The 26,286-nt window shown below is 45.4% G+C and overlaps 1 protein-coding gene across 3 annotated transcripts in view; it reads left to right on the plus strand.

Annotated features, from left to right (window-relative positions):
* LOC146862153 (RNA exonuclease 1 homolog) overlaps positions 1 to 26,286 on the plus strand; it is a 919,286-nt gene that overhangs the window by 522,227 nt on the left and 370,773 nt on the right. For all 3 annotated transcript variants that reach the window (XR_014978103.1, XM_085641330.1, XM_085641329.1), the window contains 2 exons: positions 7,478 to 7,591; positions 24,486 to 24,559. Coding sequence is in view for 2 of the 3 variants with exons in the window: in XM_085641330.1 (XP_085497456.1) it covers positions 7,478 to 7,591; positions 24,486 to 24,559 (188 nt within the window). In the remaining variant the exon portion in view is untranslated. The remainder of the gene's footprint in view (positions 1 to 7,477; positions 7,592 to 24,485; positions 24,560 to 26,286) is intronic.

The raw sequence follows: 26,286 nt of genomic DNA on the forward strand, positions 1-26,286 counted from the left end.
TGAAGAGGAAGGAAAGTGTTCCTAAAGGTTCACAGTGTTGGTCAGATCTTAAGAGGGTAATAGAAGTGTTTAACAGTGCTGTACGAATAGAGGGAGGAAGTGTCTGGAATTTGAATAGAATTTCGTTGTTCTAAGGGGTTTCTCATCCAGCTAGAAATATTGGGATGAGTCGACAATCAATTGAAGACCATAATGAACAGCACCCCCATTGTCCAAATTGGGGGGGGGGGATTCAAGGGGAAAACGTGAACATCATTACCCAGGAAGATTCAAGGATTATGCCATGTGTTAAAAAAAAAAAAAGAAATAAAAGGGGGAAGATGTGTTGCATATACATTAATCATATCTTATGTGCAGCGTGACCTTCACGAGCGTTTCCTTCACGCTCGTGGAGATCACGCGGATTGTGATGTTTCAAGTATGTGGGGCTCGAGGTGGGAACGTTGCGATGGTTGGGATGGCATTATTGTAATGACCTCGGAGTGATGACTTGGAATAAACCTCGCTCCCTCAACATTGAATGCTTCCGTGTGATTCATACTATTGAGTGGATGTTCAGGTACTTTTCCACAATAGCTGAAATAATTGAATTGCATTCAGATATTAGCCGGGATCCGCACACATTCCGTGCTTCAGCCGTGTGTCTCTCTGGCGATGCGGGTGTATCGCCAGCTATCTGTGGCTCCGTTGTTAGGGTACATTTAATGCTGTGTTTGTTGCATTCTACCAGATGAAGGGTAATTTACACCCCTGAGCTGGAGCATTTACAAGTTTTCTTTTTAGTCCTAGGTTGAGGTAGACACATTAGTTATTTTGTGTGAACTTCTGCCACGTTCTGGCGGGGGTGACAAACTTTCACAGAGCGGTTAACTTAAAAAGGTGTGCAGTTGAAGGTTCATCGTGAACATAGCCAGTGGCCACTATAATTATGCGATTCTGTGGATGGTACATTTTCAGCATAATTATGGATTTGCCACATTGGCGTCTATTCATATAAGAACCTGCTGCATAATCTTTTGATTTTAGTTTAAAAAATTGTTGATTCTAGCTCAGTGTGATCAAAAGTTACTATACACGCGGCTATGTGACTTTCCGCACAGTGAAAGGCCCTTCCTTAATGTTGACTGGTCATTTTTCTGTTGTCTACTGCTGTATTTTCTTGTTAAACTTGTACTAATGAAGTGAGGACTTTGCCCAGACACTGTTACCATATGTAACAAGCATTTGCAATGCAATAGGTCTCACATATACGCAAGATTAAGCTATTGGCATTGTAAATGACAATGCCTTTTATTTTCGTTTTAAAAAACGAAAGCAAAAATAAAAGGCATTGTCATTTTCAATGTCAATAGCGCAAACTCGCGTAAATTTGAGACCTATTGCAAATGCTTGTTTACATTTCTTGCTCTTCTGTGAGGCACACTTTTTTTTAATAACACCTGCTTTTTGGTTAGGTATTCGAGACCTTTTGTATATACTTTAGTATATACTTATGTGTATGTACTTTGTGGGCTCTGAAGATCAGCCCTTGGACTTGTCTGCTTTCACTTAGTGACTTTTTTCTGTTTAACTATTTTAACTGTTTTGATTTAAAAAAAAACGACCAGCAGAGGTCAGTAGAATACCAGAATCACTTTAGCATTCTCTAGATTCCAGTCCATAGAAATTGTCTTCCACGAGCACGCGTAGACAATATTTTTTTTAAATCTTGTATTTTAAGTGCTATGACCACCAAAGGCCCTGCTTGTATATTAAAAACAGAGCTTTGGACTATATCATTTCCCACTGAAAGGCAATATTTCTCTCAATGTGTTCCCAAACCTGACGTATCACGCAGTTTGGTGCTTACTTTCCCTCTATGTTAAAGGACAGTAGATGTTTCAGCACCCAGACAAATACATATATGGTCCCAAAGGCGAGACCGATTGCATTACAAATGCTTGTTTGTAATCTGTCAAATACCTCTCACAATCAAAGAAGGCGAGAGGCTCTGATGGCTGCTTTCTCGTCTTGGAGGTGCACTTTCATATTTTATACCTTTCATTCTTACTGAGCACAAACTCTTTCACGACTGAGACCCAAGGCAGAGACTTGCAGCCAGTGCGGAATTACAGCCCCTAACTCACTCCCCTGCCAAAGAGAACCATGCAACAAAAAACAGGCCCTGTCTGTTTATTCTTTAAACTGAAATACCATGAGGACTGAGCCAGTTTTAGACATTTTCAATTCTGAACGGGTTGGCTAAACAAGAACGCGACTCTCTCAAAGAATCACTTCTTCCAAATACTTACTTACACACAACCTTGTTCCTGCGTTCCCTCTTCCACTAACAAAGCCAAGCTGAAGCTGCTACAGTGGTAGGGCCTGGGTGTGTGTTGCCAGTACCAGAGAGATCTGTAACTTGATCTCTAGGAGAATGCATGTAGTCTTTTGAAATCGCTACTCCAGCAGGTGCCCATTTGCCTCCGATTTAAAGTCGTGACTTCATCCACCTCAACACCATTACTCATAAGGACAACAAGCATTCAACTACATATACTTAAACACAAAGCCACGCAATGAAATACCATTCAATTCCACAACACACAAATGCACACCACATAATTCCACTACACAAACTATTTCAACATATCATAATTCTGCCCCACACAATTCAACACTACATCATTCAAATACATGCTACATAATGACAATTCAACTCCTCAAATGTCCACTCCGCTCTGCCCCACAATTCCACTTCACATAATACCCACTCCAAGCACCATAATTCCATTGCACTCCATGTGAAACAATTCAACTCCAAATAATCCCACAACATGAATTTAGACTCCAAACTACATAATTACACTTCACACTGCATATTTACACTCCACATATATCCACTCGGCTCCGAAACACATTTTACACTCAACAAACTTTAACTCGCAACGTGCTCCATATTTACACGACACATTTTCACACCATGCAACACAATTCAATTTCACACAATTCCATACCACAACATAATTACACTCCACATAAATCTACTTCATGCCACTTAACACTCCACATAAATACACCCAACACCATGCCACATGATTCCACTCTACATATCTTCATTCAGTGTCGCTCAATTTCACACAACACAATTCAACTCCACACAATTCCATTCCACCGCAGAAAATTCCACTCCACAACAGTTCCACTACACACCATATAACACACCACACAATTCCACATCATGCCACATAATTCAGCACCACACCACATAATTCCCCACAATACATGTCACTCCACAATACCACTACACATAAGCCACTACACTTACTACCACATCATTTCTATCAATAAAATTCCAGTGCTCACACTCGCCCGGCATTGCTTATATTGGTTCACTTCAGGTCTTTCAGCACAGTTTCTTTACTATAACTTTTCAAATAATCCAAACTGCAAACACACTCTTTCCTCCTTCTTTCAGTGTCTTCTTTGTTCAAGTCCAATCTCTATATGCGCCTATAACCTTCGCTCCCCTTCCTCCTCTTTCTCACACGCTCTTTCTACTACTCTACCTAGAGTTCATTCAGCACTTCATATACAAATAACCTATCCCTCTCAATCTTACTTTCTATCTATTTTACACTGCGCTCACCCCTATCTATTCCCCGTGCCACATATTTCCAATACACAAATACCCTACACACCACATAATTCCACATCACACAATTACACAACTAACAATTCCAATGCAAACCACATAATTCCACTAGAAATATACATCCACTCCACTACAAACCAAAACTTTCACAAATGCGAGACCGATTGCATTGCAAATGCTTGTTTACCTTATGCATGAAATTCAGCTAAAATATCTTACCGTCGATGAATCCTTTCCTGATGGGTATTACAGTAGCCAGGATAATAGGAGAAATTAAAGCTTTCAGAGCACCGCAGTGGACAGTTGTGAATTTCATTCCATGGTCAGAGTTACATCTTAACTAGACAGTGTCCAGGCACCCAACATCCGAGGTGGAGAGTGTGCTGTATATGTTGGGTCAGTAAAGATCCACGCCTCTACATCACTAGCACTAAGACTCCAGTCTGTGACTGCTGTTTGTGGCCTTCAGATGGCCTTGTCAGTGGTGTTAGATAACTAAGGGCTTATAGCCAGGGGCTGCCCTCTCGACGTCATGGAGTTGGACAAAAGTGTCTGTAGGAGTCAGTAAGTGGCAGGTGGGGTTCTGCACTTCAGCCACCTAGAAATTACCAGAAAATTATGCAAGCATTGCTGCCTTGATATTGACACAAAGTTTAACATTAATGTGGGACACGTGGTACCGAAAAGCCTGCCCAGATGACGCTCCTACTCTTCACCTGCTTCTCAGGAACCCCCTGCTTTGTATTCATTTCAGATAGCATGTCAATCTGTAAAGACCCAGTGCTGTAGCATTGTAAGTAAGGTGCGTGTAAAGGTTGTCCTCCTATCTTGGTATCTTAAGCGCGACCCTCTCCAGCAAACTCTTAATTGAGAGGGCTCCAAAAAGTGCTACCAGGCCAGCCTAGAGCCACAGTGCATGTGCGCTGGCGCGCGCACGCCGCGCTTTACCGTGATTACTTTAACTTTCGCAGCCGCTTTGATATTTGATCGCGATCACTTTCGCGGCCGCATGGCCGCTGTGCATAGCCAATAGGTCTCGCTTTTGGGACCTTATAAGTATTTAGTTATGCAACTGTTGCATGGCTAAACACTTATAAGGTCCCAAAGGCGAGACCTATTGGCTATGCCAGTGCTTGTTTTTTCTTTGCTGTGCATATTTGTCTGAGATGTGCTCAAAATGTAAACACGAGGTGGGCTGGACGATGGAATAACTGCAGCTCAGGAACGTCTGGGTACAATTAGCTAAACTGATTAGTGAAAAGGGTCCTTTTAATGTGCCTTTCACTTAGAGGTATAACATTGTTGTGGTTTTTTTTTTATTTATTTTTATTTAACTGATGACATGGGGGAATATACAAATTAATCTCTAAAAACTGCCCATGCTGGTCAATCACTTTAACAGGTATGCAAATCACACTCACATTTTCCACGTTTTTAGGTCTCGCCTGACCCAGCGCATGCGCTGGTCTGGCGATACTTATTGAGAGGGCTCCAAAAAGTGCTACCAGGCCAGCCTAGAGCTACAGTGCATGTGCGCGAGCGCGCGCGCCGCGCTTGACGGGATTACTTTCACTTTCGCGGCCGCTTTGATGTTTGATCGCGATCACTTTCGCGGCGGCATGGCCGCTTGTTTATTTTTGTGACCTGCATGAGTTAATTTAACCCACACCCTCACGCCCACAGACACTGTTTTTAATTAACCCCCCTGCTCTTCTCACAGACAATGGCATATTCATCTCTGATGGACATCCGAAGATGGGCCTTGAATATCTGAACATTATCTCTTTAGGGATAAAACTGAACCTTACATGTGCATACTACGAGCTAATGAAAGTGCAGTATTAGTGATGCCTCTGAAGGGATGCTTGCATGTGGTTGCTGAAGGTATTAATTCCTGTGTGTGGCTCTTTTTTGTGGGTTTCTCTTGCATGAAGAAGTCATTCAAAAATCATGACCTCCAACCTCTATGGGGATTGGTAGGCATGTACATACTGGCAACCATAGGCTGCTTCTCCTTCTTGTAATGTACGCTGAAGCCACTTCTTCCTCTCCACAGTTTCCATAGCGTTATCAGCCCATTTACAGCCCTTTACTGTCTCGCGTTTCCATTCTGCTTTTGACTTTGCTATTCCTCTGAGTTTTCCTGACCGTGCGTGGCTTGATGGCAGTTTTCTCAGTTTTGTGGCTTATTGATGAATTTGTTATTGGTTGGCCTATGCTCTGGTAATATTAATGCCTGTTTTATCTTATTTTCTCTGACCATTTGTATTTGCTAAGTTCTCCGTTGTACTCTGATTGGTTAAAATGAATTGCTGTAACTCCCCAGAGTCATGTTGACACTATTTAAAATCTGATAAATAAAATTAATGTAGGAAACTTGTGGTCCCAAGAAATGACAAAAGTCCTTAATGCCATCTGTAGCACTGCCAAGTCAGCCTTATGAGGAAACCCTCTGTCACTTCATGGGCTGAAGCCAGAAGGACCTGACACACCGTTCTCAAAAATGCTCCCATTTTGGAGTCCATTCACAAACCTCCAGCATAGAACCTCGGTTTGTAATGGAAAGTATGAACTTGTTAAAGTGGATGTAATATCTCATGGTTGAGAGACAAGTGAGCTGTGAAAAGGCCTCCCTCCCTAGATCATCTTACTTATAATTAATATGTATAATACAAATGGAATTAATTGATACGGTGTAAGAAAGAAAAAAAAACATTTAACCAATTCATGGGAAAAAACAACGAATGCCAGATTCTGATAAACACATTCACTGCATCGATATTCATCCAGATTTCTTTTCAACATGTAATGTTATCACCATTTTTTTGACTTGTGCCTTGCCTAGCAGGCAGGTGTAATGAATGACTGCACCTGACTGCTAGGCAGGGCGATATCTGGGGCACCATGGGACCCCTTCGCCCTATCCGGTAGGCTGTCCTCAGGAAGGGCACTAAAGTAGCACAGAACCCAGATGCAGTGTTCGCCTCAGTCTGTCACTGTTAAGACTTGCTCCTGCTAAAAGTCTGAAGAATGCCATATGAAACCCATCTCACGGACAGTAGGTCGGGATAACAGAAGAGGGCAGAAATGAAATGGAAAGAAGTGAAGAGGGCAGAACATGGATCAAGATTCATCCCCATTTGACGCCAATGTTCTCACTTCCATGGCTCCCTGCATGAAGGGAATGCACAATTAAAAGGTGAAGTAAAGGCGCATGCTGTTGCCACAAATGTTAGGGCAATGGAATATTATAGAAAGCATTAATTGGGAAAAGAACAGAACCCCGAATACCCTTATGACATAGTTGTCAACAAAACGTAAGACCCTTCTAAATGCACTAAGAATGGGTTTTTATTCCAGCTCAGTGCATTTAAGAACAAGCATTGGCATAGGCAATAGGTCTCACTTTTGGGACCTTATAAGTATTTAGTTATGCAGCACAATATCCTTAGCGCAACAATATCATCTGTTGCATGGCAAAACACTTCTAAGGTCCCAAAGGCGAGACCTATTGGCTATGCCAATGCTTGTTACTTCATTTTGTTGGGTATTGGTAGCAGCCTTTAAGGCATGTCTAGATTCCTGCCATGGGAATTGTAAGGAATTTATTTTTAAAGGTAAGTGAATTATTTTCTTTAATTGTACATGACCATTTAACGTGCTGCTACACAAGATGAATGTTAGGTGAAATAATTATACAATGAGCTAAGCATAAGAATGTCTTTACCAGCTAGCAACAAGTGTTCACCCAGTGTATGGTGAAACCATGCTGTGATTTTGGATTTAATCTTGATGTTCGGTTATTACTGCTCAATTAAAAAAAAAAAAAAACTTTTTTTTAAGCACTCAGGAGGGTATGTTCTCGATGTGGCGAAATTTATGCTGTAACATCTGAAGGAAAGCATGTGCGTAAAGAAGAGTGCAATTATCACTCGGGCAAAGTGCTAAGACACAAAGGTGAGTGCAGATAACCTAATTAACCCCTGTTGATGTATCAGAGGCTTGCGATAATTTTTTTTTTTAAAACAATTTTGTGGTCCATCCGAACGTTCTTACCAGAACTCAGCTAGCACCATTAAGGTCTTGGGTGTGTACACTCAACAAGTAACTAAATGTTGGTATCTTCCATAGATGTACAATTTTGAATATCCACACGTATGAGGTTGAATATGTGAGGAAATTACATATGCATACATTTTTGGGAATTCTAATGCTATAAGTATTCGTTCACTGCTTGTTTATCTTCCCGGCTTGTGAAATTACTGTAATCTTATGGTCAGTTTTTTTTCTGGACTTTAATAAAATATCGTGGGCACACTTTGTGACACTGCTGCCTTGCCCTTACTTGACCCACTAGGTTAATCTCCACACATTTCATTTTTTTACCAACCTCCGAGGACTTGAACAATTGATACTTATTTTAAGTTCAGTTTAGAATAGGCCTGTCCATTGTTAGTAACCGAAGAATTAACCTGTATGTTAATGGGAAATATAAAAATGTAGAGGTAGAGGAGTAAAAATATTGCCCTTTCGATCCTAGATCTAATCCCGATCATCATGAGTCTTTGCCTGGGCTCCATTGACATCATAAAAACAGATGCTTCTTTGCATTTTAAAGGGCAGCAGGCTGCTCAGGCAGGTTAAACCAAGAAACGGTATCCGCCTGCCTGCTACCTTTCTTTCTCCTTGAAGGACTGACCTGGCCCTCGCATTGCCTACTGGCTTTCTTGTACTCAGAAGCCTGTTCCTGCCTTATACTAAGTGCCCTAATGCCTCACCTTCAGGCTGCTTTTCACACACTGGAGTTAGTCATTCGGCAATGCAGTGCTTTGTGCGTACAAAGTGGCCCAACATTACCAGAACACCTGATGCATAGCAGGCCTTGGAGGCAAGGGCTGAGACTTAACCAACCCTGGTCAATGTCTCTGGCTGGTGCGGGCACATCCAGGCACCTGCACTAGCCATCACACATCTTCTGTCTTAGACTGCATCAAGTTTTACCTTTTTTTAAATTATACCAGTGGTCAATAGTAGATTGTGATTATATACTGGTATAATGAACAGAAGGAGCAGCAACAAGGGGTTTGGAGCCCCAACGCCCATAACGTTGCACAGCATGTGCACTTGTAAAGTGCATATTCACCCAGAAGGGTATCTTGGCGCTGAAACCCTAAGGATGAGACACCATTGAAAATGTATTTAAATATGCTCTAAATTTCTCTAATCAGGGGTGCATTTGCAGATGATCATCTGCAGGTAGTCTGAAAGTCGAGGAAAGGAGGTAGTGATGTTTGTCAGGTGGATTGGGATGGGATCGAGTACTGGTTGTATCGTTTATCAGAGAAAACTAATATTCCAGGGATCGCATAATTGTGAAGCAAGTGGTTCACTCCTAAATAAGCCATAAAAGCTTATGTGCATTTATTAAAGCTCATCCAATCAAGAGAGGGGGGAGTTAGAAGAGATAGTTATCCATTCATCTTCCAAAGCATATGTCATAAATCAGGGGGGAATGGATCACTTGTAACCAAAAGTGGAGGTTCGTAAATCTGAAATTGAAAATATTAACACCTAGATAGGTGTTAATGAGAACCCTCAATAGCGTATTTTTTGAGTGGTATGGGCGGTTCTTGGCGGTTTATCTTGATTCTCCGCCTTATAAATACGTATCAGCATTATCATTGGGTCTCTTTTGTCATGCTGCCTCCACCTGGAGGGAACCACTGCTTCTTGGTAGTGATCAGTAATAATTGTGCAAAAGTGATAATAGTGAGGTTAAAAGTGTCGTACCCACACTGCCTTGAAGAAATGACGATTTATTCTGGTGGGCGTGTGGGGAGACTGTTAAAAAAGAGAGGTGGTGCTGAAGGTTAGGTTATGTAACCAAAGCACTGTAGGTGTCCATATCAAAAGGTCGACATGTTTCTGCCCATTCATTGCCCCAGGGGGGGGTCGTGGGGCATTCTTCAGGACCTGTTAGTGGTGTGAGCTGTTGTTGTACAGTTCAAGCAATTGAAAAAATGCTGTCTTCAAACAATGTGATAGATAGCTACGTCTCAGAAATATTGTTACCTTGAGACGCATCCGAGTTGCGGTTTTGCCGTGGCAGCGTCACTATCTTGCCTCAGTTTCGGGCAGAGCACGACTTGTGCTGACGCTGTCGGGCTGGGCTCGTGGAGCAGAAACATGTCGACCTTTTGATATGGACACCTACAGTGCTTTGGTTACATAACCTAACCTTCAGCACCACCTCTCTTTTTTAACAGTCTCCCCACACGCCCACCAGAATAAATCGTCATTTCTTCAAGGCAGTGTGGGTACGACACTTTTAACCTCACTATTATCACTTTTGCACAATTATTACTGATCACTACCAAGAAGCAGTGGTTCCCTCCAGGTGGAGGCAGCATGACAAAAGAGACCCAATGATAATGCTGATGCGTATTTATAAGGCGGAGAATCAAGATAAACCGCCAAGAACCGCCCATACCACTCAAAAAATACGCTATTGAGGGTTCTCATTAACACCTATCTAGGTGTTAATATTTTCAATTTCAGATTTACGAACCTCCACTTTTGGTTACAAGTGATCCATTCCCCCCTGATTTATGACATTTATTAAAGCTGCCACCTTTCCCAGAGAAAAATACCAGTCATTTGGGTTAGACAGTTATGCCTCTGTTGTCAAATACTAGAGCAAGAACTGACCGGATAGAGATTTCTAGCCGCAGATTCCTTACCTTTGAATTTTCCTTGGTGTCAGACTGAATCCGCTAGATTATTCGTGAGTAGTACCCCTGCACACTGGTAGGTGACGTTGATCGGGTCTGCGTGCATTGTCTGCTTTGTCCGCGCCAGAAGTGACGTTGCGATACCTATATAGGTACCATCCAGGCAGGCTGACGTCATCTTTTCTTTCCATGCCAACCAGCGCTGATCCGGAGAACTACCCTTCAGTCACTATTTGACTGGATCTTGTCGATGTTTTGTCGAGTGTTTTGAGGTTTTCCTCCTGATGTGTTACATATGTCATCTAGGAAGAAAGGATTCAAGCCCTGCTAATCCGGTCATCGGCCGATGTCGGTGACAGACCCTCATCTTGTCTGTCTGTGGTGTTTCGAGCACGATCGCAACCCAAAGTCCTGCTCCGATTGCTGCCCCGTGAATTCGAAAGCTTTGAGGGAGCAGTTGCTAAAGCTCCTAGCGTTTCAGCATGCAGCTCCACACAAATAGAGGTCCCAGTTGAGAGGAAGGTCCCAGGAGCAGTTGCAGAGCCCAAAGTAGTCATCGTTCCACTCCAAGTCCTCGGGGCTCTTGGGTAAGTTAATGCACAACAAAAAGACCAAGAAGTCAAAGTGGTCTTTGACTTCTCCTAGTCTGTCAGCTGACGTGACGAGGGAGCGTTGACATTCAAGGCCTGGTTCCTCAGTCTAGGCCGAATTCACATCTCCCCAACTTTCCTGGAGCCAGAGCAGCCCCCATACACCTCATCTTTGGATGTCCCGACCCCTAAGGTGTGCCTTCAGGTCAGAGAGGACCCATCCGGTTCCAAGCCGGCGGCTTCTGCTCCAGTGGGGACCCAAGGATCCATTCCTGGATCTGGACCATCAACGGTCCGATACTGATGCTACCCGCATCGCCACCCCCATTCTGATTCCTGACTCTGTGCCAGATGGGTGTTGCCGGACACCGGCAGGACCGGTGCTTCCTAGGTTGGAGCCTGAGCCCTATCCCTTGGGGCTAGGCCTCGGGGAAGAATGGAAGGGGTTTGCTGGACACTGCAGAATTCCAGCCCTATGAAGAATATCCAAATATGGACTGGTATGAGGAACTGTGTGAAGCCAATGGACTGGATACTTCTCCAGATACTGGTGTGCTTTTTCCCCCTGCTGTGGAGGAGGAAGCCTCATATGCGATGGTATTGCAGGGGGTGGCTGAGGTACTTGGCCGTTAGTTGCCTACGGTTACTGTCAAGGCTAACCTCTTGACTGGTGTTGCAACCAGGAGTTTTCTTCTGAGCTCTTCCTCCCTTTCAATGAAGCCCTTATTGACGTCCTTTTGGGAACTTCGTCCCAACACAGGGGCTCCTGCGAATAGGATGAATACCACCACCCCGCCACAGGGGACCCAAACTTGTTGAACCAACTCCCTACTATGGAGAGCTTGGTGGTCCAAGCATTGACATACCAACGCAAATTTCCTACCGCTCCCCCCGACAGGGTTTTAAAAAGGCTGGATTCATTGGGGAAGATGTTTTCTTCCGTCAGCTTAGTATTGTGGCCTGTGAACACCACATGCCTTTTGGGCTATTACTCCCATGCTCTGTGTGACACAGTTGTACAAGTTCTGCCACAGGTCCCGGAGGAGGCCCAGTCCGTACACTCTCGGGCTGTTGCCGATGGAAGAGATACAGCAAAGTTCATAATGCGATGTGGACTCATCCCGACCAACTCACTGGGCAGAGCGGTGTCATTGATGGTGGCCCTGAGGCGGCACACCTGGTTGAGGACGACTGGCTTTTTGGGGGTTGTCCAGGCTTCCCTTATGGACATGTTCTTCGATGGCACCTGTCTCTTTGGAGACAAGGCAGATTTGGTGCTTGAGTGCTTTAAGGACTCTGGCTATGGCCAGTTCCTTGGGCCTCTCTGCTAGCCCACATCACCACCAATCTGCCTTTTGCGGCAACAGAATTTAAGTATTATGGGGTAACCCAACAATACTACCCGGCCTTGGGTCAATAATACAGTACATACAAATGAATGGTCGCGGTAGCAATTGCTTCTATACAGATAATAAATAGTAGCATAAACCAATGTCCTTGTTATGGCATACCTCCAATTTATTCACTATAGAATAAAAGCATGTAATGCAATTATATTCAAAGCATTAGCAGAGGAAGGCAACACAGTTGCTCAGTCATATCACAGTGCAATATAATACAGTGCTATTGGTGTGAGTAGGAATAAAGGGGAAGGAATGGGAGTCGGGTGATGACGTATGACCATAGTGCTCTTCTCAGTTCAGTCTGATGAAGACTCCACCGTGAGGATATCAAATAATCCTTCACTTTAGGAGTCGAAAACGTCGACAACGCATATACAACACAAACTGTGGCGACAATTGTACGAATTAGTGTTTGTCCATTAGAGTGATGTGTACCTACAGGAACATTTCATCTATCACGGACCGGAAACGTTCAGACCATGTATAACTGATGTATATATGTCACTCACACCTTTTCCCTGTCCTTCACCCCTACGTCACCACCCAGCTCCCATTCCTTCCCCTTTTTTCCTACTTACACCAAGAGCACTGCAATATATTGCACTGTGATATGAATGAGCAACTGCATTGCCTTCCTCTGCTAATGCTTTGAATATAATTGCATTACATGCTTTTGTTCTATAGTGAATAAATTGGACGTATGCCATAACAAGGACATTGGTTTATGCTACTATTATCTGTATAGAAGCAATTGCTACCGCGACCATTCCTTTGTATGTACTGTTCTGCGGCAACAGAAGCCAATTTCCTCCCAGCCACCGAGCTCCCCAGCCTCTGCGTGGCTAAGGGCACTGTAACTACAGATCTCGTGGGTCGGGTAGGCAGCTGTCTGGTCGATCCACCATCCCTCCAGCAGCTGGAACCTCCAAACCTTAATGTGCCCCTTTACTACCATGGGCATTCATAGAGAAAAAGGAAATGTGCGGTTTTTCCCTTTAGGGAATACTACTACCTATCAAATGATAACCTTGTATATGTAACTAATAGTCTAGAGCGTGTAACGTTGTGTTCCATGGGCATTCAGTTGGCAGCCGGATTCACCATCACCTACGCCACTGGCAGTCCGTAACATCGGACAGGCGGGTGTTTCTGGTTGTCTGAAGAGCTACTTCTCTCTTTCGAGACTACTCCTCCGTTCATGCCACCATCTGATGACCAGCTGATGGAGGATCATCTGTCCCTTCTCCGCGAGAAGGTCACGGCTCTTTTGGCCAAGGGAGCCATAGAGAGGGTTCTAGTGCAAGAAGTAGGCTGTGGTTGCTATTTCTGCTACTTTCTGGTCCCCAAAAGGGACAAAGACCTTCGTCCTATCTCAAATCTGAGCCCTCAATTTTTTCCTCACGAAGGAGAAATTCATAATGCTCATGTTGGCTCAGGTCTTGTCTGCCCTGGACTCAGGAGACTGGATGGTAGCATTAGACTGGCAGGATGCCCATTTTCACATTCCCGTCCTGCCTGCCCATCTGCTCTATCTACGGTTTACAGTAGGCCACAAGCATTTTCAGTTAATTGTGCTCCCTTTTGGCCTTACCAGCACCCCTCTGGTGTTCTCCAAGGTGATGGCAGTGGTTGCAGCTCTTCTGCGAAGATCAGGGGTGCCATTCTCATCCTATTTTTACGACTTGCTGTTCAAAGCGGGCATGCCCCAGACTGTCGTCTCCCACCCCCAGGCTATGCCGAACCGCCTGACTCGCTGTTTTCACCATCAACATGCCGAAGACACACCTGACTCCCTCTCAGACGCTCCCTTACATTGGAGCTGTTCTGGAAATAGTGCAGTTTCGGGCATACCTTCCCGAGTGGCAAGTCCAGGATTTTCAGGCTATGATACCGGTGTTTCAGCCTCTATCCTGGGTTCCGGTGTGACTTACTCTGAAGCTGCTGTGCCTCATGGCCTCCTGCATCCTTCTGGCGGGATCGGCAGTGGGGCCTTAAGCTACAGAGGGCACAGCATCAGGAGAATCTCCCCAATATGGTCCGGATCTCGGAGGGAACTGCAAAAGATTTGGAGTGGTGGCTAACGAACCGCAATTGGGTCCTCTCCATTCCCCAACCAGGTCTGACAGTAGTGACAGATGTCACTCATCCCTGGTGGTTCAGCACTAGGGGTGGGCGGAATTTGCGAAGGCGACTTCCGAAAATTATCGCGAAAATGTTAATCTCCGCAAACAAGCGGAAATATCGCGAAGATGCGGAAGTTTTTTTCCGGCATGTTCGAGATTTTCTGCATGGTTGCGGGTCGCCAACTTACCCATGTGGTTGCTTGCGGGCGCGGCCATCTTGTTTTCAGTTGTCTCGCGGTGCATGATCGCGAGAAAAAAGACGTGATCGCGCGGCGCATGACGTCACTGCGGACGCGAACTGTCGCGAGACAGCGCAAATGGCTAAAACAATACAACATCTCATGGAGAACGCGACCGGATCGGGAAAACTTGTCGGCGAACGCGGGGATTCAGGTAAGGCGATCGCGCGAGAATGTATTATTTTACAGCGCGAGCAAGAACCAAATTATCGCAAAGCTGCGGAATGCTGAAATTTTGACATTTCCGCGCTCTCCGCAGAACGCGGAAATGCCAAATTATCGCAAATTCCGCGAACGGAACGGAAATTTTGCCCAGGCCTATTCAGCACCTGTTGGGGGGCTCTCTGAACGCCAGGGCAGATACTCTGCTTTCGATGCCTAGTGGACCACGAATGGCGTCTCCACCTACAGGTGGAGCAAGGTCTCTTTCAGCAGTAGGGAGAGCCTTGGTGAGATCTGTTCACCTCTGCCAAGAATGTGCAATGTCAGCAATTTATTGCGCTGGAGTTTCTAAGGTGGCTCTCGCTCAGACGCTTTTAGTCTGTATGCCTTTCTGCCCCTACCATGCTGCCCAGAGTTCTCTAGAAGTTCAGGAATTACATGGCCCAAGCCATCTTTGTGGCTCCGGACTGGGCACAGAGTCTCTGGTATCCCAAGCTACTCAGCATGGCCATCGATCCTTCGATCAGACTGTCCCTTTGGGAGGATCGTCTGTTGCAGCAGCAAGGAAGGGTTCCCCACCCGAACCTGTCCAGTCTTTTCCTTGTTGCGTGAAGATTGAGTAGCTGCAGTTGACACCTTTCGACCTTCCTCCCAAAGATGGTTGCTTTATTCTGCCAGCCAGGCACCCCCCAACAAGGCAGTTTACACCTGCCAATGGAAAAGTGGCATGGTGTGCAGAAGAACATATTGTTCCTCTTTCTGCCTCTTTCTGAAGTAAGCTCCTCATTCTTTTCCTTGCCTATCATGGCTCTGCTCTGGACACTCTTAAGGACTGTCTGCTCTTTCTGCCTTCTTGTGGCTGGCTGACGAACCCTCATTCATTATTAAAGTTCCCTATTGCACATAGGCTTTTAGAGGGTCTTGTCATCTTTTTCCTCCATAATTTATCATGCCTCAGTGGGACCTAAACCTGTTGACATTGTTAATGTGTGTGCCTTTCAAGACTCTCCATAATTGTCCCCTTAGGATTCTGACATTGAAAACAGCCTTCCTTGTGGCAAATGCAGTTACCCGCAGAGAGTGAGCAGCAAGCCTCATATAAGCCACCTTACCTTGGTCTATCCTGACAAACTGGTGCTTTGCACAAGGCTCTCCTTTCTGCCGAAAGTGGTCACCCCATTTCATGTTGGCCAGTCAATCACCTTGCCTACCTTTTTTTGCTCCTCCACATCACTCTAAAGAAGAGGTGTGACTCCACAGTCTGACCCCAAAAAAAGCGTTCTACCTTGACGGCACATGAGTTTAGGGTGAACGACCAACTCTTTTTGTGGTATGTTGGTGTAAAGATATGTCGAGTGGTTCAGAAGCGGACCATCTGTAGATGGGTCGTGCTCTGCTTCAAAATCTGCTATGCACTGGCCAAGAAACAACCTCCTGCAGGCTTGTGGGTTGAGAGCTAAAGCTGCAACCACTGCGTTGGCACGCGGAGTTCCGGTTCTGGACATATGTTGGGCATCAATGTGGGCATCTCTGCACACGTTTGCCAAACGCTATTGTCTGGACAGTCGGGTCTGCAGAGATGGGCACTTTGCCTGTTCTATACTGCAGGACTTCCTTGTTTGAAATTGGTCCGACGACCCACCTTCAGGGAGGTATTGCTTGGGTATCTATTCAAAAGGTAAGTAATCTGCAGCTAGAGGTCTCTATCAGATGAACAAGTTACTTACCTACGGTAACGCCTTATCTGGTAGAGGCTTGATTAAGCCGCGGATTCCTTACCGACACCCATCCACCCTGCTCTGCAAACAGATTTCTAGGGATAGGATTGCACCCTTTCAGGGCCCTAGTTTTGCAAACCAGTGGTCAGTGATCTTCATGGCTCTCTGCTTCTGGCATGGAAAGTCGTGAAAAGTAACTTTCAGTGTGCCTCGGTGGTACCTATATAGGTACTGGGATGTCACTTCTGGCATGGGAGGCTCTGGGAACTCCCAGCACTGGTAGACAACACCTTACAGGGGTACTGTTCATGAAACCTCTTCTGGATGCAGTCTGATGCCTGGTGAAAATTAAAGGTAAGGAATCTGAGGCTAGATATAATCTCTGCTATATAAGACGTTACCAAAGGTAAGTAACTTGTTCTTTAGAAAGCATAAAATACATTTGCTCATAATTTCTTTGCTTTCACTATTTTAAGTTTGTTCAAAGTGATGAAATTGTGGCTTTTGCTTATTTTCTGATTTTTTTAAATGTATTATATATTTGCTAGGCATATTTTAGGCATTAAATGAAGAACTGTCTGCCATTCCAGCCAACGTTCTGTTATAGAGTCTAGACCCGAATTCAGACAAGGGACTTTTTTTCTGCATGCTTGTGAAATGTTGGTCTCTAGTTATGTGTGTTTCATTACTTTCTATTTTGTGTTTTATTCTGTTTGATGAAGTAATTTGGTGCCTCATTCCACAACTGCATAACATCCATGGTGTTAATCATTGGTCCAGAAGGGTGAATCCATGTCAGATTTTCAAGATATCCATAATTAACCATACATTTAGATGGAACTAAACCAGCTAGTACTTTTTCTGAAAATCTGGCTTGGATTATTTCCTCTTGGGCATATGATGGACACCCTAGTTTTAGAGCATGGAAGTGTGAACATCAAGATTCAAACAATTCAGTTTGTTGTGTTTGTTATTTATTAATTTATTTCATTTTTACCCAACTCTGTTCTGTATGTGTTATTAAATGGGATTAAAAAAATCTGGGTCAGTGTTAGGATAGAAACCTGTGAATTAATGTTTAGTCACCAATGGCAGTTACGTTAACTCACTAAGTAGGCCATCCGAAATTGAACATTAAAACCTCTACATCTATGTTACATGTACATTATTCATGCGATCTATGATAGGTCTTAGAACCTGTGCAAAGAAGGTTAGACACATCGCAGCAGCAAGCACACTAACCCGTCGAGTTATGTTCCTGTGAACGAAATATTTGAGCAAAAGATAATCTGCAGCTCTATAGAATGCACATGGGCTCTCTGGTAGTGTGTAAAAGAAAATTCAATTGTGTGGGGGGCAGGCTGATCACCCACAACAGGAAAGGATGAAAACTGTAACCATACAAAGTTAATGTGATTTTTGCATGGTCCCTGGTTTAGTCCATTTTTGTGTCATGTTATAGGCCCAACCATGGAAGCGGGGTACTGTTTTTATCTGGCGAAGTATAGAAATTCTATAGGTAGGAACTTTGTTTATTCCGGTATATTTCCTGATTGTTCCCAAACAGACATTTGAGGTAAATGCTTGAATTTAGCTAAAGTTTAATTTAAATCTATTTTCCTGATTTTATTTAGGAAAGCGATACACAACAACCCACCTACATCCATCGGCCAGTGGTGTTTCAGTAGTAGATAGTAGGCATGCATCTCGTAACAGTAGAATTGAGTAGAAAGTGTGAAAGATAATACAGAGGATCAAGAGTGGGAGAAGGAGGCGTGAGGATGTGTGCCTGGTGTCTAAAACTTCCAACAATGGTATAGATGCTCCAGCACTCTGCAGACTGCGCTGTGGAGGTCAAACGCAGTATCTGTGAATACCGGGGGCAAAACCGCTCACAGAACTCATCAGACAGGTATTGTAAGCAGGTTAGCCACATCTTGTCGAAGCGGGTAAGAAGTTATGTGGCAACTGCAGTCGACTTTTCCTTCCCCAGTATATCACATATTTTGTGTGGCCAATCCAAGTATGGGCACTGTTTCTGTACCCCATATTACGAGGAGGATCTGTTTTGCCACTCCCAGTGCTAGGGTCATCGCTCTGCCTCTATTAGAGCACAGCGGGTAGGTGAGGGGATTGGGGAGACCCAGGAGTATATAGCTTCAGAATCTGGGTATATCTGTTCCAAATAGGTTTGCCACATCAAAGACCCTCGCACAGAAAGATTCCAGTTTAGGGCAGTGCCATAGGAGGGGTGTGTGTGACCTGATGCCTGCAGTGATGCCAGTATTGCCCACCTCCCGTAGGGTCCCAAGTAGCGATCCTCGGTTGGGTGAGGTACCAATAGTTGGCGATCTTCAGTATAATTTCTTTACTAGTGGTGTTGAGGGCGGAGGTTCTCTCCCAGTGTAAAATGTCGCTCCAATATCTGTGAAGGGGCATCCACATTATCCCTCGCATCTAGCTTGCGCAGCTGACTCAAGGGGGCTCAGAGGTGTTACCAGAAAGGCATAAAGGTCCAAGAGTAGTTTCCTACCTGTGGGGCGAATGAGAATCCACTTCTCAAATGCTGTCAGTATCCTGCAAGCATGTGGATGGATCCAAGGTTGGGTCACCCAGTGTATTGCGGTCAGATATAGCCATTGTACTGTGTCCGGGAGGTCATAGGTCTGCAGTGTAGGGAAGTCCATAAGCCCATCTGTGTCATCCATATCCCCCACTCGTTTGCAGTTAGCTTCCTGTCATACCATAAGTCCTGACCACGTGGCGGCCAGTGGAAAGTTTAGGTTACCTATCCGTGGTATTGGTGTGGAGAGACCGTGTCGCAGTTGCACCCTGTCCCAAACGCCAGTCATGGACCTCACAACCGGGAAGATGTATACACCAGCTGGCCTGTGTGATTTAGGCAGCCAGGGTATTTTCCAGATGTGTGTGGCCGCAATTGCCTGATCTATGAAACACCAATGTTTTTCGGTGAGGGTGCGAGACCATTCCACCATGTAGCGTAGTTGTGCTGCCTGGTAGTAGCAGCGCAGATTTAGTATTCCCAATCCCCTTGCTGACATTAGAAGAAAAGTGTGGGTTCTGGCCATCCACGCTTGCTTACCCTCCCAGATGGTCCCAGATAAGCAGTTGTAGTCTGTCCAGTATCCGTGGGGTGGTGGGGAGTTGTAGGGGCACAGTTTGCATGACATATAGAAGTTTAGAGAGCATCGTCATTTTAACAGCCGCTATGCGCCCTAACCACAAGAGACCATGGAACTTCCACTTAGTGAGTTCTGTCCTCGTGGTAGCTAGTAGGCTCCCATAATTGTATGCGGCGGTGGTCGTAAGTGTGGGATGTACCTGTATCTGCAGATATGGAATCCCACCCTCAGCCCACTGGAAAGGAAATTGGGTGTGGAGCCAGGCACTCAGCCAGAGACAGTCAGACCTAGGATTGAGGACTCCTGCGGATTGATTTTGAAGCCAGAGGCCTCTCCAAAAATGGTCACTTCTGCCATGACGGCTGTCAGCTAATTATCTGGATTGGTGAGGGTAAAAAGGACATCAGTGTAAAGCATGATCTTGTGCTCCCTCCCTCCCATTGGGATGCCTGTCACATGGATTGGTCCTTATTCGTTCTGCAAAGGGTTCCATGTAGAGTGCAAAAAGTAGGGGGGTGGGGGGGGGGGGGGCAACCCTGGCTAGTTACCCGTTCTATAGGGAAAGCAGGCGATCTCTCTGTTCACACATATTCTAGCTTGGGGGTTGTATAGCATCACTGAACCCAGCTGCAGAACTGCGGTCCAAGGCCCTCGTGCTTTGGTACCCGGTGCAAGTAGGGCCAGTGTACCCGATCAAATGCTTTTTCAGCGATCATTAGCAAAAGGGTTGGTACTCGCGAACGTTGTACCTTGTCCCGGAGGTGAAAGTCTTTTCGTGTTGTCGCTACACCCTCGCTCGAGAATGAAACCATCTTGGTTGGGATCAACCAGTTCCTGGACTTAGGGGGCTAGCCCGTGGGCCAGAACACTTGTAAAGCTCTTCATGTCTACATTTAGAATTGAGATCGAGCGATAGAAGGCTCAACATTTGAGGTTCTTGCCTGTTTTAGGGATCACTGTAATAGTGGCTAGGCGCATAGAGTCTGTCAGCATACCCGTCTTGCCAAATGAATATTATAACCGTGCCAGAGCTTGGGCGAACTGGGAGCCAAAGACTTTATAAAATTGTGCACTATAGCCGTCAGGGCCCGGCGCCGTATTGGCTGTGATTTATGTATGGCAGCCAGTACATCCTGTGGTGTAATACCCACCTCCAGGTATATAAACTGGGGGGGAGGGGGTGGCGGACCTGAGCCAAGTATGCCCTTTCATCGGCATCCAAGAGGGGCTCGGCGGTGTAGAGGGTCTTATAAAAGGTTCCAAAAACATTCGCTATGTCCTCATCTTTGTAGCACATGCAGCCATCCACCCCCTGTAACTCGGGGATTCTTCGATCCATCGCCTGGGCTTGGAGCCGGTGCGCCAGCATGCGTTCTGCTTTGTTACCCCGGGCGTAGTATTTCTGGCATATTCTGGCCCTTCCCATATCTATTGCTTGCAGTTGCTTCCGGGCAACTGTCAATTTGTGGCGGGCCACCACCGAACCTGACCGGCGTGGTCGGCCTCTTAATCCTTGATCTTTGTTTCCAACTGACGGCGCTCATTGCGTCTTTCCCTGTTGTAGCCCGTGGTTAGACCAATAAAGTGACCTTTAATGACTAATTTTGTTTTCTACAATGCAGAAATGGCGGTCTCAGATGTGTCATTGAGTTCCAGGAAAGTGGTTAAGGCTGTCAGTGTCCGCGCGTATTTTTTCATAGGTGAGGAGTTTTGTATTAAGTCGCCAGCTAGGGGGAGCTGGCGATCGCCTGCTGGGATTGAGTCGGAAGACAATGGGAGAAAGATTGGAGAAAGCTGCAGCTCCAATATCTACAGAGACCGCATCCCAAGTTACCCCCGGTGTTGTGAAAAAGTAGTCAATGCGTCCATACGTCTGATGGGCTGCTGAGAAGAATGTGTAGTCCACTTCTGTGAGGTGTGTATGCCTTCAGACATCCGTCAATCCCGCCTAACCCAACTGTTGTCTAGTGCCTGACGTGAGTCCCCCAACTTGTCACACCCGCGGGGCGGACCTATACCTCCCAGTGACCATTGCAATGTTAAAATCTCCCCCCACCACTAGCACCTTGTCTGAGGAGTTCAACAGTCGCCTCAGTGTGTCCCTGGGAAATGTTTCCTGGCTCTCAGGTGCATAGACTGTGGCTATCGTGTACCTGATTCCCTGTATTAAGACATGCAATACTAAAAGTCTACCTGTGGTCTCCATAAATACCCGCTCCACCCTACCCGCGAAGTGTGTAGCAAACAAAATCGCCACCCCCACCTTAGTAGCCCGGAGGAGAAATATTGCCAGTGAAACCAGCAAGAAAGTAGTCTCAGACAGTCTCTCTGAAGCAGGTGGGTTTCTTGCAGCATGCAAATATCGCATTTAGAATCTTTAAGAAGTGGTAGAGCTGCCAGTCGCTTAGCAGAAGCATTGAGGCGTTGAACATCGATGCTAAGCAGGGACAATACCATAATTACCCACGTGGAGTGATATCTTCCCGTCCAGTCGCAGCATAAGTTCACCCATCCTCCTGGGGTGAAGGTGGTATGAACAAGTGGGAGAGAAGAAGAGGGGAAAGTGGAAAGTTTAAGAGTGATAGAGGTAATATATCAAAACACTCAAACAGGAAAATAGGTCCATGTCACAGGCAAACACAGCTGTAGCTCTGCGTCATTGAAAAGGTCTGCCAGATGAGCAGTCTATCTGGGACAGAGAAGGTGTCCATAGCAACCGCCATCCAGCTAGCCGGGGAGAGTTAGAGGGCCGGCATGAACCAATATCTTCTCAGTCAGCCATCAGTGGTCTCCAGCTGCACCCACTCGGTCGCCCTCCTGCTGCAGCGGTTGGAGTAGCCGCGATCGCTCCTCACGGCTATCTGCCTTGGTAGGCTTACTCAGTGTTTTCGATTTCCGCCTCGAGGAACGTTGCGAGTCGGGGCCTACAGATGCAGGCTCTCGGGTCAGCGAGCCTGCATCTACGGCACGCTGCAGATCCGGCATGTCTCGCAACACCTGGGCATCTTCAAGGGGGCATATCCCCTAGACCTCATATTGCCACACAAACTGGAGGCGAAAGGGATGACCCCATTTATATTGAACGTTCTGGGCCTGTAAGAAGTCCATGAGAGTTTTGAGGGTTTTCTGACATTGGAATGTAATTGGGGAGAGGTCCTGGTAGAGCCACAGCGGAAGGTCTTCAACTTCAATTACTTTCAACTCCTGTGCTGCTGCCATAATAGCTTCCTTCTGCCGATAGTAGTGCAGGGAGGTGTGTATGTCCTGAAGTTGGCCCGGTGTATTAGCCGGTTGCCCGGCCCGATCTCCTGGTCTCGCAAGGAAGGTGCCACATGCTTTGAGTTGGATAACCAAGTCCTCTAGACTGCGTGAGATGGCCTGCAGTGGGGCGCCTTTGATTCGAATATTGGAGCATCTAAATCTATTCTCATGATCATTTACCTGGTAGCGAAGCTCTAAATTCTGGTCACAATTCCAGCAGCTCCTGTCGATGACCGTCCAGTTCCTCTTCCTAGGCTTCCTGGTTCTGTTCCAGTGATGTCATTCTTTGGTGCATGGCTTTGACGTCCTGGCGAATCCCCTTGATGTCAGAGGCAATATCCTGCTAGAGTCCCGCGAAGTCGTCACGCAGGTACCCAAATAGTTTCTCCAAGATACCCCCTTCCCTTCAGAGCAGGCATTGTTCCTGATCTCCTGAGAGCATGTACTCTCACCCCTGGGTGTCAAACTCATCTGTGGTGGCATGCTGAACTGGAACAGTCAGCCAGCACACTAGAGGGCTAGTAAGTTTCAGGGTGTACCTCTAAGCTACCCTCTCGGTACATGTATTAATAAATCCATCACTGGAATCAGTGTGGGTTTATTAATAGGTGTTTGATAATAAAACACCATAGGTTTAAGTGAAATAATTATGTAGCTGGGGAGCCCGTTTTGACCAGTGCATAACTTAAGATGGGTTCCCTGCTCACTTGCAATGTCTAGTAATAGAACTAGACATCACAGGGGCAGGTCTAGTCATGCAGGTGTGTCCTTACGTAAAATAGAACACACCCTGCCTTAGGGCTCAAAGGCCTGCTGTAGGGGTGTCCTTGGCATGGCACAGAGGAGTGTTCTGTTCTGTTTTCACGCCTGGTTTTCACCATGTCACACACCCTGCAATGGCAGTTTGTGGGGGATTTGTGTGTGGGTCCCTTAGGGTGGCATAAGATATGCTGCAGCCCTTTGGACCCTCTTTAGCACTCATTCCCTAGGTACCTAGGGCACCATTTATTAGGGACTTAAAGGGGTGCTAAAGTCCTTAGCCAATTCTAGCACAAATAGACAACACCTGGTTTTGGGGAAGGAGCACTGGCACTGGGGTCTGGTTCACAGACCTCAGTGCACTGTCAGTCGAAAATCCGCATCTTAGCTAAAAAGGGGGCAAAAAGTGGGGGATAACGGCAACAAAAGCTTAGTTTCCAACATGCAGTGACACAAATAAGCCAATGGCTGAAGGGGGGCTGAATCCCCAACCCTCCCTTGTATATGGTCAATCGCAAAATGTCATGGCTGCTCAAGACCTAAAAGGGCTCAATATTGCTTTGCTTTTTAGGGTATGTTTTAAGAAAATTAGTCGCATGTGTTTTGAGTGGTTTTAAAATGTGGGCAAAGATTATTGCAGTGGTCACCAAAAATATTCACAATTCTCTAAAGACAGTAGCTTTGAAACTAACTTTACAAACACTGTTTTACTTTTATTACAGTGCCTGGTGGATTAGAAACTCGCTACAGCTGTTGTGAAGCAGCGGTTGGAACTCCTGGATGTCAGGTTGCAAAGGTATATTTGGTCTAAACGGCAACAGATTGTCACAGTTTGTTGTCATTCACATTAAAAAGATAGAAATCCAATGATGGTGTTAGTTGGCTGTCCCATGCACTTTGTTTTTCTAGAGCTGCTGCATGAGAAGGCATTAGTGGGCTGTACAGTGAACAGAGTAGGGCATAATAGAGGGAATACCAGTAAACATGTGAGCCATTGAACAAAGACTATGGGCTAGGACTCTGATTCGTGGGAAGGATGTTTAGCTATGTGAAAACAGAGGTGTGCTCATTCGCTTCCTAAATAGCAGGAGTTCGAGATCAGTTCATGCCAACTAGAGGGATTTCTGGAATGTGGTGGCAGCCTCCGAAACAGCTGGATCTGGTATTTGAAGATTTAACATTTTAATGCTTCCAGGTGTAACACAATTTTGTTCATGATGCCTCTTCGGCCGCGTGAGATGTTGAGAAGATTCTCCAGATCTTCTCTGTCTACTCAGACATTCTTGTCAGCAGATTTGACCTGTTTTCCACTTCTAGCAGTCATTAGTCTCAGGGTATAATACGGAGGACTTGAGAAGCTCAGTGTCTGAATAAATATTGAGAAGTTACCCAGTAGAAGAGGGGATAGTGAGGAAAATGAAGAGCTCGTCTTTGTTACTCTTGCCACAACCATCTATCATATGAAATGTTTATGAAATCTTAGTAGTTTTTATGCTTGATAAATAAATCCTACTGTCATTTTTAATCTGTGAGCTGCTATGATATTGTGTGGAGGTGAGAGGTATGCAGTTATTTAAAATTATATGTCTTATTTGAAGAACTATCCTGTCCACTTTCTATCAGTTGGACAGTGTCTTTAATCCTCTTTTCGATGTATAGGTTTTGTCCTGAAGCATTAGCCCCAGTTCAGCAGATCTGCTGTCTATCCTCAAGACTGAGCAGGCTAGATTCATAGAACTTGCCTTTTGCGATCTCTTCCACCTGCTCTTCATGTTCAAGATGTTTGTTGGTCGAAAAATGTATACTGGCAGCCTTTCTTGTAACCTATATCCCGAATACCTGACCTCATTTAATGTTGTGACAGACCACATAGGGGCCTATGATTTATAACTTTTCTTTTCTCCAGCATTGGACCTTCAACAGATTTGCATGTTTAAATCGTTCCCTTTTTCCCCAGAGTGGGAATCGCTGGTACTTCAAAAATAGCAAAAAAATATGAAAATGGTCTTGGGCTGAAGAGGGCTTGTTTAGCAGCGCATCCATCGTATTTGAAACATGCCAAGCTTCAGCAAAGAAAGGGGAAGTGCCAAACTCTCTATTCCCCCCCCCCCCGTCCTCCCCCTTCTTAAAGGCCACCCTTATGCCGATTCCCACTACATTTTAACAGCTTTCACTTTCTAGCTCACAATTTTGACTAGATTTCAACTTTCCGCCTTCAGCTCTTCTGGGTTTTTTACAGAGACATTTCCATACCTTTGTGGCTCAATGGGAAATTCTAACTGTCCTTATGACAGCACAGTAACTTGACTTGATGGTAGCAATAGAGCAGAAGTGTGTGTCCTCTCCAATTTCAAAGAACTAGAAAGTCTATCCAAATCATAGACTACATATGGAAAGGGAGGCTAAAACTGTTGACTATGCTAGCCATGCTTCAGATAGCAGTGCCGCACCTCAAAAAGAAATACTAGGCACTTGATTAGGAACCAGCTTGCCTCTTTAGCTATTTTAAAACCAATTAATTCA

This window comes from Triturus cristatus, chromosome 2_2 (genome assembly GCF_964204655.1).
Source record: "Triturus cristatus chromosome 2_2, aTriCri1.1, whole genome shotgun sequence".
NCBI classification, from domain to species: Eukaryota; Metazoa; Chordata; class Amphibia; order Caudata; family Salamandridae; genus Triturus; species Triturus cristatus.